Source organism: Petaurus breviceps, unplaced genomic scaffold, assembly GCF_028583685.1.
Source record: "Petaurus breviceps papuanus isolate PSGF00001 unplaced genomic scaffold, PetGlider_PUasm1.0 185, whole genome shotgun sequence".
NCBI classification, from domain to species: domain Eukaryota; kingdom Metazoa; phylum Chordata; class Mammalia; order Diprotodontia; family Petauridae; genus Petaurus; species Petaurus breviceps.
The window spans coordinates 5,383,707-5,397,240 of record NW_027185797.1 but is presented as its reverse complement, the minus strand read 5'-3'; the positions used below and the strand labels follow the sequence as shown (position 1 = coordinate 5,397,240).

The 13,534-nt window shown below is 36.6% G+C and overlaps 2 protein-coding genes and 1 long non-coding RNA gene across 3 annotated transcripts in view; 2 read left to right on the top strand and 1 right to left on the bottom strand.

The window, feature by feature from the left end:
- The window catches only part of LOC138161631 (uncharacterized), a 34,221-nt gene extending 28,050 nt beyond the window's left edge, over positions 1 to 6,171 (top strand). The window contains exon 2 of the long non-coding RNA XR_011168412.1: positions 18 to 6,171. This is a non-coding gene — a long non-coding RNA (uncharacterized lncRNA). The remainder of the gene's footprint in view (positions 1 to 17) is intronic.
- ACKR4 (atypical chemokine receptor 4) overlaps positions 1 to 13,534 on the top strand; it is a 781,696-nt gene that overhangs the window by 3,823 nt on the left and 764,339 nt on the right. The window lies entirely within an intron of this gene.
- The window catches only part of ACAD11 (acyl-CoA dehydrogenase family member 11), a 100,108-nt gene that overhangs the window by 33,992 nt on the left and 52,582 nt on the right, over positions 1 to 13,534 (bottom strand). The window contains exons 12-13 of the mRNA XM_069088377.1: positions 13,088 to 13,195; positions 10,484 to 10,582 (exon numbers count right to left, since the gene is read on the bottom strand). Of these exons, the coding sequence (XP_068944478.1) occupies positions 10,484 to 10,582; positions 13,088 to 13,195 (207 nt within the window). The remainder of the gene's footprint in view (positions 1 to 10,483; positions 10,583 to 13,087; positions 13,196 to 13,534) is intronic.

The window sequence follows — 13,534 nt, the reverse complement described above, 5'->3', positions numbered from 1 at the left end:
AAAAAAAAAAAAAAAAGTGGGGGGGGATATAGCACATATAGCAACTTTAAGAATTATTCTAAGGTCTAGTAAAAGAATAAAAGGAAGAGATAAAGAGGGAAATTTGAGCTCTCAATGAAAAACTCAAAATGAGAATGGGTGGTTTGGAACAGGAGTTGGTAAACCATGGTCAAGCAGCAAACACCTACAAAAAGAACAGAGGAGATAGAGTTCAAAAATTCAGAGATATAATATGGTTGTTACAGAAAAGTCAAAAGAGAACAACAGCAGAAAAGCATGTGAGATCCATTCAGTCAAAAATAAAAATCTTGCACGTGAACTCCAGAAAAGGCAAAAAAAAAAAAAAAAGACACTAACTGATCATGAAATAAAGAAAAACTATGACATTTTCATCTAGCCACTGCATCAAAATGGTGAAGTTACTCACTACAAAAAACCAACCAACCCAAAAAAATACCCTTAAGAAAATAAAAGGGTAAATACTAATTTATCCAGCAACAAAAATCAAGAGTAGAAGGTAGCACAATGAGAGGTAAAACTCGCAGGTTCACAGAAGGGGGCACTGAGAAGAGGAAGGCACTGAGGCGAAGCTAGCCATAGGACCCCAGGTAAGGTGAGCACAGAGCTGGGAAGTCTTCCAGCTCCCATGGCCTCTGACAACTCGAGCCTGGAAGACCCAATGCAGTCAGTCAGGCCCTGATCCACAAGACCAGGAGGCCTCAGTGCCACAGTGAGGAATCCATAGCCAGGGTGGTTAAGCACCTGAGTAGCATGGACTAGGAAGTAAGCTAGAAAAAGAGGCAAATCTTCTATTTAGAGGATTAGTCTGCATTATCCGAGGTGCTGAAAGTTTGTAGCTGTAGAAATTACCTGCCCCTGACAGCCCTGGAAAACTCAGAACTCTGTACAAAGAAGATGCAGGTGAACCTGGGACCTGCTGGCATGAGAGTGAGGGTGATCCAGTGACAATGCAAATCAAGACCAGGCAGGGTCCCACCATCCCATATAAGTGTAAATAAGCAGTCAGACTCTAGCCATGACAAAAATCCTAATTCAGGAAGAAAAGCATTAAATATGAGTAAACAGAAGAGAACATTTAACACAAAAACAAAAAAGGCATCCCGGGACTTTCACTGTACAAGTCTAGAGGAAGAGACTAAGTTTACAGTGACTACAGGTAGAACCTCAGACACAGGTATAAGTATCCACAAACTATTAAAATTTCTAAAGGGGTAAAGCAAGAAATAAACAGAATATGTACAAATTAAATTAGAACTCTAGAGGAAAGAACTGGAAGAAGAATGAACTGTTTAGCAGAGGAGAGATGAAATCTTATACCAAGTAACAGACCCCTTGGAAAGGAGAATAAACCAAAGAGAAATAAATGACTCCAGGAGACAACAAGAAATATTAAAACAAAGTGAAAAGAATTAAAAAAGAGGAAAATATAAAGTATCTCCTAATAAAAATAACTGACCTAGAAAACAGATCACAGAAAACAATTAGACAAAACCATGACAAAAAAAATCAGGAGATTTTATTCCAAGAAATCATAAATGAAAACTGCCCAGACACATTAGAACCAGTCACCTCCTGAAAGAAACCCCCAAATGAAAACTCCTAGGAACATTATGGACCAAGTCTAGAGCTTGTAGGTTAAAAGTAAAAAATACTATGCACAGCCAGAAGAAAAAAGTTCAAATACCAAGGAACCATGGTCAGGATCATCCAAGATTAGGTAGCTACCAATATAAAGGACAGAAAAGCTTAGAATATGATATTCCAAAAGGCAAAAGATAAAGACTTAAAAGAAGAACAATTTATCTGGCAAAACTGAATATAATCCGATAGGTAAAAAAGGATTTTTAATAAATTAGAAGTCTTCCTGATAAAAAGACAAAAACTGAATAGAATCTCTGAAAACACTGGTCAAGAGAAAATGAGGAAGGGAAATACACTGGGGCAACTGGAAGGGAATATACAGTGAAGAAATGTTTGCATTACAGAGTGAAGAAAAAATATTTAATGTCTTCAAAAAATAAAGGAAGTTAAATAACACACAGGGACTAGGGATGATTTTGTTCTGTCCTTATATTTCAAGTGAAAAAAGGGAAGGGGTGGGAAGGGAATACATTAGGAAAGACAAGGAGAGTGACTGTCCTTGCATGAAGGAAGGAATGGGGGAAGCAGGTGTCACGCAAACCTCACTTTCATCTGAACTGGACGAAGGGTGGTTGAAAATGCACATGCACACACACACACACACACACACACACACCCCTCTATTTGGTATAGAAAAATGTCAAACTCAACAGGAAGAGAAAACAGGAAAAGAGATGCTAGTGGAGAAGAGCGATTCAAGAGGGAGGGTAGAAGAAGAGAGGTGAGAGTAGCCATAAGCAAAATGCACTACCATTCTGAAGTTAATTAAGATAGACTGAAAATAAGGATTAAAGAGAAAGAGAGAAGGGCAAACATCTACGAGTAGAGTCTGGGCCCAGAGAAAAGAAGGGGACAGTGGAGCAGCATATCATTTACTAGAACCGAGGACACTTTTTTCTCACTGTCTTCTTTATAAAGAGGGTGATGGGGTAAGGAGAAGCAAATACTGAAGAACAAAGAATGGAGAGATATACATGATTAATAATCATTACAAAAACATGAGTAAGATGAATTTGCCTATAAAACATAAAAGGAATGCAGAACAGAATAGAAAGCAGAATTCAACAATATTCTATTTACAAGAAACATACTTGAAATATAAGGATTCATGCAGTATTAAAATAAGGGGGTACAGTATAATTTATTATGTTTAGCTGAACTCAAAAAAGCAGGGGCAGCAATCATCATCTTAGACAAGGCAACAGTGAAAAGAGACACGGTTATAAAGGATGAAAAGGAAATTACATTTTACTTAAAGAGTATGAAGAAATATCCATTCTTAAGTAAGCATAAGCACTAAGTATCTAACTACTATAGGAAAAGTTAATTGACTTACAGGGAGAAAGAGACAATAAAACTATAATAGTTGGGGACACCTCAATATACCTATTTCAGATTTAAACAAAGTTCATAAAGAAGTTAAGGTTTATTGAATAGGAAAAGGAATATACATATTTCTCAGCTATGAATGGCACATTTACAAAAACTAACAAGTTTTAGAGCATAATAACCTCAAAAATGTGGAAAAACAGAAATACTGAAAATATTCTTTATGAGTCACAATGTAAAAAAATTATAGGCACTTAAAGAAAGTATTAAAAAGGATCTGGAGATTAAACAACTTAATCTAAAGAATTGAAAACAATATTGTTTCATCAAATAAAAATAAGAGAACATAACAAAACTGTAAGGAATCTCCCAAAACAATTCTAAGTAGAAAACTTAAATACCTTAAAAAAATTTAACAATAGAAAATCTATACACTTTCAGCAATAAATAAGAGAAAGACTACATCAGTGAAATGAGAATGAAAGAAATAAAAAAAAAACCACAAAAACACCACCTCCTTCCAAAAAACCCCAAAATAGACATGGTGAAAATGAAAGAAAAAAATTTTAAATCACTCAACTAGTAAATAAAGCAAGAAGCTATTTTTTTTGGAGGGCAACTGGGGTTAAGCAACTTGCCCAAGGTCACATGGCTTTACAGTAAGTGTTAAGTGTCTGAGGCAGCATTTGAACTCAGGTCCTCCTGACTCCGGGGCCAGCGCTCTATTCACTGTGCCACCTAGCTGCCCCTGCAAGAAGCTATTTTTAAAAATAATAAACTAAATAAACTCAATTCAATAATAAAAAAATCAAATTGCCTATATAAAAAATGAAAAATCACCACAAATGGAGAAGAAATAGAGGAAATTTCATTAAATGCCAACAAAATTGATAATTTAAATGAAATGGATAAACATCTAAAAATTTAAACCACCTAGACTATCAGAAGAAAGAGAAAATTTAAATAACCCAACCTCAGAAAAACAAAACTGAAACCAAGGAAAGTCAAATGAGAGAAAGTAAATCACAGACTGAAGTGCCCACCAGAAATTATACACTAGAGACCCCTTAAACCTGCTATAACCCCTACTGGGTTCCTTGGAAACCACCTAATAGGCTCCAATAGTAAAGAAATGTTTCACCTCTGTTGCTAAAACATGCCACAAAATCCCATGGATTCAGGTCTGTTTATGTTTGTATTCAAAGCTTTGTTAAGGGACTATGGCTTCGCTTCGCTTCAGTAGAAATAATATTAATGATTTGTCTTAATAAAATCATACTGAGAATGTTTTGCTTGAACCCAAATAATACTGGGAATGATTTGCCTTAATAAGAATAACACTGGGAATGTTTTGCTTCAGTGGACACAATGGTAAAGACATTGTACCCCTCAGAAACATATTCTGTTGCCAGCAATCACATTGTCTATAAAATTATGTCTAACAGAAAGCACAATGCTGTCTTTCTGTCTGAGAGGCAGTCCCGGCCGGTTAATAAACACTCTTATCAAATTATAATTGGCCTAGCTGTCCTGTCATATCTCGCTGTCCATTACAAGACCAAAATACTAATGAATATCAACGCAAATATTTTAAATAGAATTGTAGCAAATAGGTTATAACAACTTAGAGAAAAGATTTATAGTATAATAAAGTAGAATTTAAATTATATATAATATTGATTCAATATCAGGAGAACTATAAACATAATAGACTATATTAATAACAAAACAATCAAAATCATATAATTTTGTCAATATATGCAAAAAAAGCTTTTGACAAGATATAACACCCCCTTTATGTTAAAAACAGTATGAGATATAGGGAAAATGTCTATTTCTATTTATGTTAAACAGTATCTCTCTTAAAATGAAGAAACAGCATTATAGTTAATAGAAATCAACCAGAGCCCTTTCCAGTAGGAATAAGCACAATGCAAGGAAGTTCATTATCATCATTTTGTTTAACACAGTGCTAGAAATGCTATAGCCATAGCAATATGACAAGAAAAAGACATTGAGAGAATAAGCAAAAGTTTAGCAGAAACCAAACTATCACTTTTTGCAGATGCTTGTTGACAATGATGGTAATAAAAATATACAAAATATTTAGGAATCCATCTACCAAGAAATGCATAGGAAATGTACAAACATTGTTTCTAAAAATAAATAAAGATATAGATAAATGGAGAAATATTAATTGCATGTGGTTGGTCTCTGCCAATATAATAAAAAAAATGACAATTTCACCTAAATTAATCAATCTAATCAGTGCCCTACCAGTCAAACTATCAAAATTTTGTAGAGGTAGAAAATAATAATAGAATTCATTTGGAAAGATAAAAAGTCTAAATTCTCAAGGGAAATAGTGAGGAAAGTGTGGGAAGGAAGAGGGCCTAGAAGTTCAAGATCTCAAACGATACTCTCATGCAGCAAGCATCAAAACTATTTGGTACTAGCTTAAATATAGAAAAATTACTCTGTGGAAGAGATTAAGTACACAACATACAAAATGTACAGAAGCAACAAACAATAGTAAGAATGTGAGATAAACCTAATTACTGAAACTCTTGGTGGAAGGACTTACCATTGACCAAAATAAGTCCAAATAGACATAATACATACATAAAAGATCACATAATAAATAAATGAGAACGGCAAGGAAGAAAATACTTTTTCTACCCATGGATATGGCAAGAGCTCACGACCAGACAAGAAAAGGACTTGCACAAACAAAATCATTATAACTAAAATAGAAGGGAAACAGTTAACTGAGGTTAAAACAACAACAAACAACCGCCTCCAGTTTCTGGATAAAGGTCTGACATCCAAAAAACACGAAGTACAAATTTCAAGATAGAAGAAAATAAGCTGTTCCTCAACACATAACAGTCAACAGATATAAAGGCAGTTCTCTCAAAGAATTTCAAACGTATTAAAAAAAAGGCTTCAAATTACTAATAGAGAAACACACATCCAAAAGTCTCATGCCCATGAGATTGGTAAAGCTGACAAAAAGGACAATATGAATTCCTAGGGCTGCGGGAAGACAGACAAAACCTGAGGATAAGGTATGAAAGGCTTTGTAATTGTCTGAAAGGGGGTGTCTCCTTATGGGTCACCTGGACATTTGCCGTCTCTTGCTAAAGAATGAGAAATAAAAATCTTTTTTTTTTTTATTCACTGATGGCCATGTGGAGTTCTTGGTAAGATGATTGTTTCTAACAGTGTTACCTGATGCTATTATGTTAAACAGTATTAATTATCAAAACTATTTGGTACTGGATAAAATATAGAAAAACAGGATAATGGATTTTGTTCAGAATATCAAATATATAAAATGTAAGTGATATGAAAACAAAAGATGACAACAAAAATTCATTTGAAAAGTAGACTAAAGGGGTGGCTAGGTGGCGCAGTGAATAGAGCACTGGCCCTGGAGTCAGGAGGACCTGAGTTCGAATCAGGCCTCAGACATTTAACACTTACTAGCCGTGTGATCTTGGGCAAGTCACTTAACCCCAACTGCCCTGCTGTAAGGGTTATGGGATTTAAAGATCTTCCATGCCCCGTTGGACTTGCTGACATAGCAGGAAGGGGCGGAGCAAGAGGAAGTGGAAGCCAAGCTGGAGTTCCTGTGGTGGCTGGTGGTGGTGGCAACGGCAGCGGCAGCAGCAGAGGCAGCGGCAGCGTGAAGCCCTTTTTGAGTTAGGACTGCTAAGGACTTTCTGCTAAGGACTCCTGCTGAGGACTGCCAGGGGCCGAAGCTGCTGGGAGCGCGCTTCCAGGACGCTGGGTGGTTGCTGTGCGTGGGGAGAGGAGGACCTTTGCCTGAGGTAGCCTGTTCTGTTTTAAAGGCTTGAAAATGTGGGTGCTTTCTACTTTATCTACCTGTGCCAATGTCATAACTACTCTGATGGCTTTCACTTTCTGGTTTTGGGACTCAGTCTTTTGGTATCTTAATAAATTTTCTAGTTTATTCCCCCATATGGCAAGCATGACGTATTTTGTGATGGATAATTATATCAGCATATCTGTAATCTCCATAGGCATTGTGAATATGGCATTGCTGATACACCTGCCCTCCCCCCTCCAAAAAGAAAAAAAAAAGAATTCCTAAGTCTTTCAAAGTTGTTAAAAAAAAAAGTAGACTAAAGAAGTAAGAATTAAAAATAAAACATGGGGTGTCTAGGTGGCGCAGTGAGTAAAGTGCTGGCCCTAGAGTGAGGAGGACCAGAGTTTGGTTCCGGCCTCAGACACTTAACACCCACACAGAAAAAAAACTAGCCGTGTAACCTTGGGCAAGTTACTTAACCCCAACTGCCCTGCAAAAAGGCAAAAAACAAAAACAAAACAAAAAACCGCGCAAAGAAATCTAGTGTTCAATAAACCTCCCCCGAGAAAACTGTTTACGAAGCGTCTCTTTAATAACTGTTGGGAAAATCAGTATCTTACACCTTGAATCACAATGAATCCCAAGTGGAAAAATAGTCTAAATATAAAAAGTAACAACACAGAAAAATAGATGCAAATTATAATTTTCTCAGTTACAGAGAGAGGAAATCTGTAACACAAGGAAAAGAAAAGAACATAAAAGATAAAACAGTCTATTTTGATTACATAAAATTAAAGGGCTTTTTTTTTCTTTCTGCACAAATAAGATCAATACAGGGTGGGCTAGGTGGTGCAGTGAGTAGAACACTGGCCCTGGAGTCAGGAGGACCTGAGTTCAAATCCAGCCTCATGACATTTAACACTTGGGCAAGTCACTTAACCCCAATTGCCCTGCCTTCCCCTCTCCAAAAGAAAAAAAAAAAGATCACTATAAACAGAATGAGAAGATAATGGATCAGGGAAAATGTTTGTCTTAAATATATCTAAAAATAACCTAACATTAAAATTTATAGAGTATTGATACATATATGTAAGATTAAAAGCTATTCTTTCAAAAGAGAAGTGGTCAAAGAATAAGTTTTCAAAAAGACTATAAACTATTCATAACCATATCAAAAAATGTTTAAAATCATTAATAAGCAGGGAAATGTAAATTAAAATATCTGTGAGGCATTCGTTACCTTATACCCACCAAGATAGCAGAGAGGCTAAACTGAATATGAGAGGCTATGGGAAGGGAGGCATGCTAAATGACTCTCATTTGAACTGTGAATTGGTTTAAGCAATCTGGAAAACAATTCTTAATCATACAAGAAAATTTAAAGTATTTTTCACTCCCTCTGAGATAGCAGCTATTCCACTATTGGGGCTATGTCCCAAGGAGGTTATTAATCACAAGAAAAGACCTATCATATTCACAAAAATATTTACAGTAATAGTACTTTTGATAACAAAAAGCCAGAAACAAAATTTGTGCCCAAAGGACTGGAAAATGGTGGAATAAATCACTGTAATAAAATACAAGAATGTAAGAGAATATTACTGTTCACTGAAGAATGATGAATATGAAGAATTTGGAGAAAGACTGAAGATTTTAGGAAGTAATATGGAATGAAGAAAGCAAGTCTGAAATGACAATATATATGATGACCATAACAATGTAAATAAAATCAACAAGGTGAGACAACAATGTTAATATCATACCATCCAGGCTAAAGGACATAACTTTCCTTTTTGTCAACAGTAAACTGTTCTGGGGGACTGCTAAGAGGTTTTAGTATCACAGGAAAATAGAGGAGCTGAAAGGGACTTGGGGATCCCTCATTTGAGGCCCAGAAAGAGTCAGAGACTTGCCCAAGGTCACAAAGGAGTGAGTAGAAAGAGCCAGGATTTGAATGTCAATGCTGTGACTCCATATTCCATGGGCTTTCCATCGTACCACAGAGTCTCAAAAATGAACCAACATGGAAACTGCTATACACATCTGGAGAAAGAACTATAGAGTCTGAATGCAGATTGAAGTAGACTATTTTTCTTTTTTTGTTTATTCTTTCTCATGGTTTTTCCCTTTTGTCTTGATTCTTCTTTCACAGCATGACTAATGTGGACATATGTTTAATATGACTATACATGTATAATCTATATTAGATTGCTTGCTGTCTTGGGGAGGGTGGAAGAGAGAAAAGATGGAGAAAAAATTTGGAACTAAAAAAATCTTATAAAGGTGAATATTGACAACTATCTTTACCTGCAAATGGAAAAAACAAAATACTATTAAGTGGAAAAAAATTAAAATAAAATAAAATTTGACATCAAAAAATGTATCAAGATTTTAAAAATATACAAAATGGTATAAAAGATTTTATATCATAAAAAATAAAATGGACTGGCAATACTAATAGGGCCTTAGACATAATGGGACTGACGTTTATAAGACACTTTTAACTTTCTGGAATTTAACATATCTTTTTCAAAATTAGTAAAATATGCTTGCATGATAATAATCTTAAACGGTTTGGGGACCAAAATGTCTCCTGCTTTATAAGTAATTGTTTAAAAATATAATCTTAGCAAAGATAATGCATAACTAAAAGTGTACAAATATGTTTTTCAGGCTTTAAAAACTTTTTTTTGGTCAGATTTCAGAACATAACTTTTACCCCTGGTACAGCCTTTTTTTTTTTTTTTTTGGCCTTTTAGAGGGTAATTGGGGTTAAGTAACTTGCCCAAGGTTACACGGCTAGTTTTTTTCTGTGGGTGTTAAGTGTCTGAGGCCGGAACTGAACTCGGGTCCTCCCAACTCTGGGGCCCGCGCTTTACTCACTGCACCACCTAGCTGCCCCTGGTACAGCCTTTTGATGATCCTTTAGCTCTCTTAGTAAATGTTAAATTTATCATTACAAACAGAGAAAGCCCTCAGCTTTTAATGAACTAAATTCCAGTTTTTATCACTTCCTAAAGGGTTCATTAGTTTGGCCAAGGCCACTACTGACTGCTGACTGTATAATTTCTTATCACTGTCTAATGTTTCTTATCTCATACACAGAACAGCTTTTTAAAGAACAAAAACATGTACAAAAATAAATCATTTTAATCAAGTCAATCTACATACTTCACCTTGTCTTGAAAAACTACACCGAGTGATTCATATAAATCACGTGAACAACAACTTTTATGTAACACAAATATTCCAAAAACACAACGCTATGGTGACCACTCTACATTTTCAATAAGATTAAATCATGGTGAGTATACACTAGTTCTCTGATTACAAGCATTAATGATGTAGTTTAATGAACACACAGGTTTTTTTTACTGGGAAAATTATATCATATAATTATTTCTTGTCAAATTTCTACTCATACTTAAAAACTAGAAGAGAAAAATAAACCCTTAAGAACTGTCCACAAATAATGTTGTGAAAATTATAAAAATACTTCAAAAATAGAGTTAAAGTAACTGAAATTGTTTCTTAGGATTTCATTTTTTCTAACAAATATCTGCTTCCCTCTCCCCCTCCCCAACCCGAGAAAGCAAGAAAAACAGAGCTGCCTCTGGTCTTCGGCCTCTGCCGTCCCACAGCTCAGTCCTGGCCACTCACCACTGCTCCACCACTTCTTCCCATTGATGACATAGTTCTCTCCATCTCGTTCAATAGCACACTCAATATTCGTAGCATCACTAGAGGCAACATCAGGCTCTAGAAGGAACCAAAGACTAAATTTAAATAAACACAGAAGACTCTCACAGCTGGGAGAAAAAGTCAGAGTTCAGTATTTCAACGCCCTGTAGGCTCTAGAGTCCTGAATTTTATTTCAAGTGTCTCCACTAATTAAGAGACTCAGCCAGAAGTTTTTTCACTTGTAAAAATAAGACAAAAAAACATTGCTGTCTTTCACTGAAGAGATGTAAGAAATATGGATCCAGGGTCCCCTGGGGTCTAGAATTCATTTCCTTCTGTTAATTTAGTCACTGATTCTCTTCTGACACTTGCACATTTCATTGCCTTCTGTAATACCTCATCTTTTCATAATTCTTCATTTCTGCAAACCTTGCCCAAACTCAATGGAAGTCTTCCTTGACTGACTCTCAGATGCAGACTGCCTGCCCTCAGTACTTATATTATACACAACCAGCTTGTACTGTATTCACTTACAGTTGTTAACATACTCTACAAATGGGTTATTCAATTACTTTATATGTATCTACCTGACCTGGTTGAAATCTTCTTACATTTCCCACAATGCCTAACACTATAGAGAAATATTCATAGAGTAAGTATAAATATTACTGAATTAAAAGGAAAACTGGTTTTTCTAAAGAAAAGGCTTATGTAATTTACATATGAGATAAAAATCTGAACCTTATGGAAAATTATAAAAAATTATTTTTGTGCCTAAAACTGTACAACTATGCAAACATAGCCAAAATAGATTTGATTTTTAATTCTAAATTCAAATATGAAACTATAAAACTGCTTTTTGGAAAGCTTTTAAAAATTACTTCTTCATATGCACAAATGAGGTCAAATATTCTTAGATAAAATATTTGATTGGACATTTTTTAAACATACCATTACAATTTGGACCAGATGTTTAGCATTGATCAAAGTCCCATTTTTACTGGCTCATGAAAAAGCTAAACATTTTGAGAATCATATTATGAACATCAAGATGATTAATCTACCCAAGAGAAAACCACAATGTCTACAAAGAACAAAATGAGTAATGGAAATTATAGTCACAAATTGTTTCAATTCAACTCAATAAACTAATATCTCCTACGTGTACTGGGGACACAAATAAGAAAAAGAAAGACAGTCCCAAGAAAGTGAATGTCATCCCCTGGTTTTCTTCCTACAGTCGCCCCTTGTGTGGCTGGCCAGGTCTCAACTAGGAAGTGTGATTTTACCAGAGAATCAATTCACTGAAGAAGAGTCTTTTTTAAATTAATTGCCTATCAGTAGATGGGCAAAAGGATAAGGAGGCCTTGGATCCACACACTGGCCATCTGTGCTATGTGTTCTCTTTCTATTCACTGATACCAATTTCCTCAAACCTGTCCTAGAGCGCAGAATCCGGGAGCTGCAGAAAGGTCGTCAGTCAGCAAACATTCAGGACAGGTCTAGCTTATGTAAGGCACTATGCTCTAAGTGCTAAGGGCACACACAAAAGCAAAAGCCAGTCTCTGCTATCAGGGTGCACCCAATCTAATGGGGAGACAACATGCAAATAACCATGTATGAGCACTCTAAAGCCAATATAAATTGGGGATAATCCAAAGACAAAAGGCACTAAAATCAAGGGGGATCAGGAAGGGAATCCTATAGAATGTGAGATTTTATCTTTTTTTTTTTGAAGGGGGGAGGGCAGGGCAATTGGGGTTAAGAGACTTGCCCAAGGTCACACAGCTAGTGAGTGTTAAGTGTCTAAGGTCGGATTTGAACTCAGGTCCTCCTGACTCCAGGACCGGTGCTCTATTCACTGTGCCACCTAGCTGCCCCAGAAGGTTAGATTTTAGCTGGGACTTGCCAGAAGCCAGGAGGTGGAGAGAAGTGAGAGCATTCCAGTTACTGGGGACAGTCACTGAAAGTGCCTGGAGTTAGGAAATGGAGAGTCTGTGCAAGCAACAGCAAGGACACCAGAATCACTGGATCTCAGGGTACGTGTATCATATACACTGGAAAGGCAGGAAGGAGCCAAGTTATGTAGAACTCTAAATACCAAACAGAGAATTTTATATCTGCTCTTGGAGATTATATGGAACCATTGGAGTTTACTGTGTATGAGGGTGACATAGTCAGACTTGCATTTCAGGATGATCACTCTGACAGCTGGAGGATGGATTGGAGTGGGAGACAATGGAGGCAGGGAGATTATGACCAGGAGGCTGCTGCAATCGTCCATGCATGGGGTGAGGAGGGCCCTGATCACGGGCTGCCAGGGTCAGAGGAGAGAAGGGGGCTTTGTGAAAGGTTATCATGAAGGCAAGATTCAGAGACTTTGGCAGCAGACTGGGGCTGAGGGGAAGGGAGAGGAGGAGTCACGGCTGACAGGCTGTGAACCCGGGCACCTGGGAGCATGGCGGTACACTCCACAGCAGTTACAGGGAAGTCAGGGAAGGTTCTGGGGCTGAGACAATGAGCTGACACAGCTGGAGACATGGGCCTGGACATGAGCAGAGGGGCTAGGGAGGGACAGGTTACCTGTCATGCAGAAGCAAGACTTAATTTCTCCTTGAAGAAGAGGCTCGAGCCATTGTTTCTTCTGTTCTTCACTTCCATATAAGTGGAGAACCTCCATATTTCCTGTGTCTATGAAGTGAAAAGAAGTATATTTTTGCTCCAGAATTTTACCAAGTTTGAAGCTAGTAGCTTTATATAATTATTTTTAAAAAACATCTAAAACATACACACATCTATAAAAATTCATGGTGTTTTTATTCAAGTAAATTTAAGCTGGTCTTGGCCAGTTTGGAGCATGACACTTATGAGGCCCAAGACAAAGTCTGACTCCAGTGTAGGTTACTAGATGCTCATTGAGGAAAAAAAGTTTTCATAAGCAAAGACCTTACACCTGCATTACTGTACTGCAAATACACTCTTCTGGTCAAGAGGAGGACCAGAAAAAAGGGTACAACCCTGGTATTACTA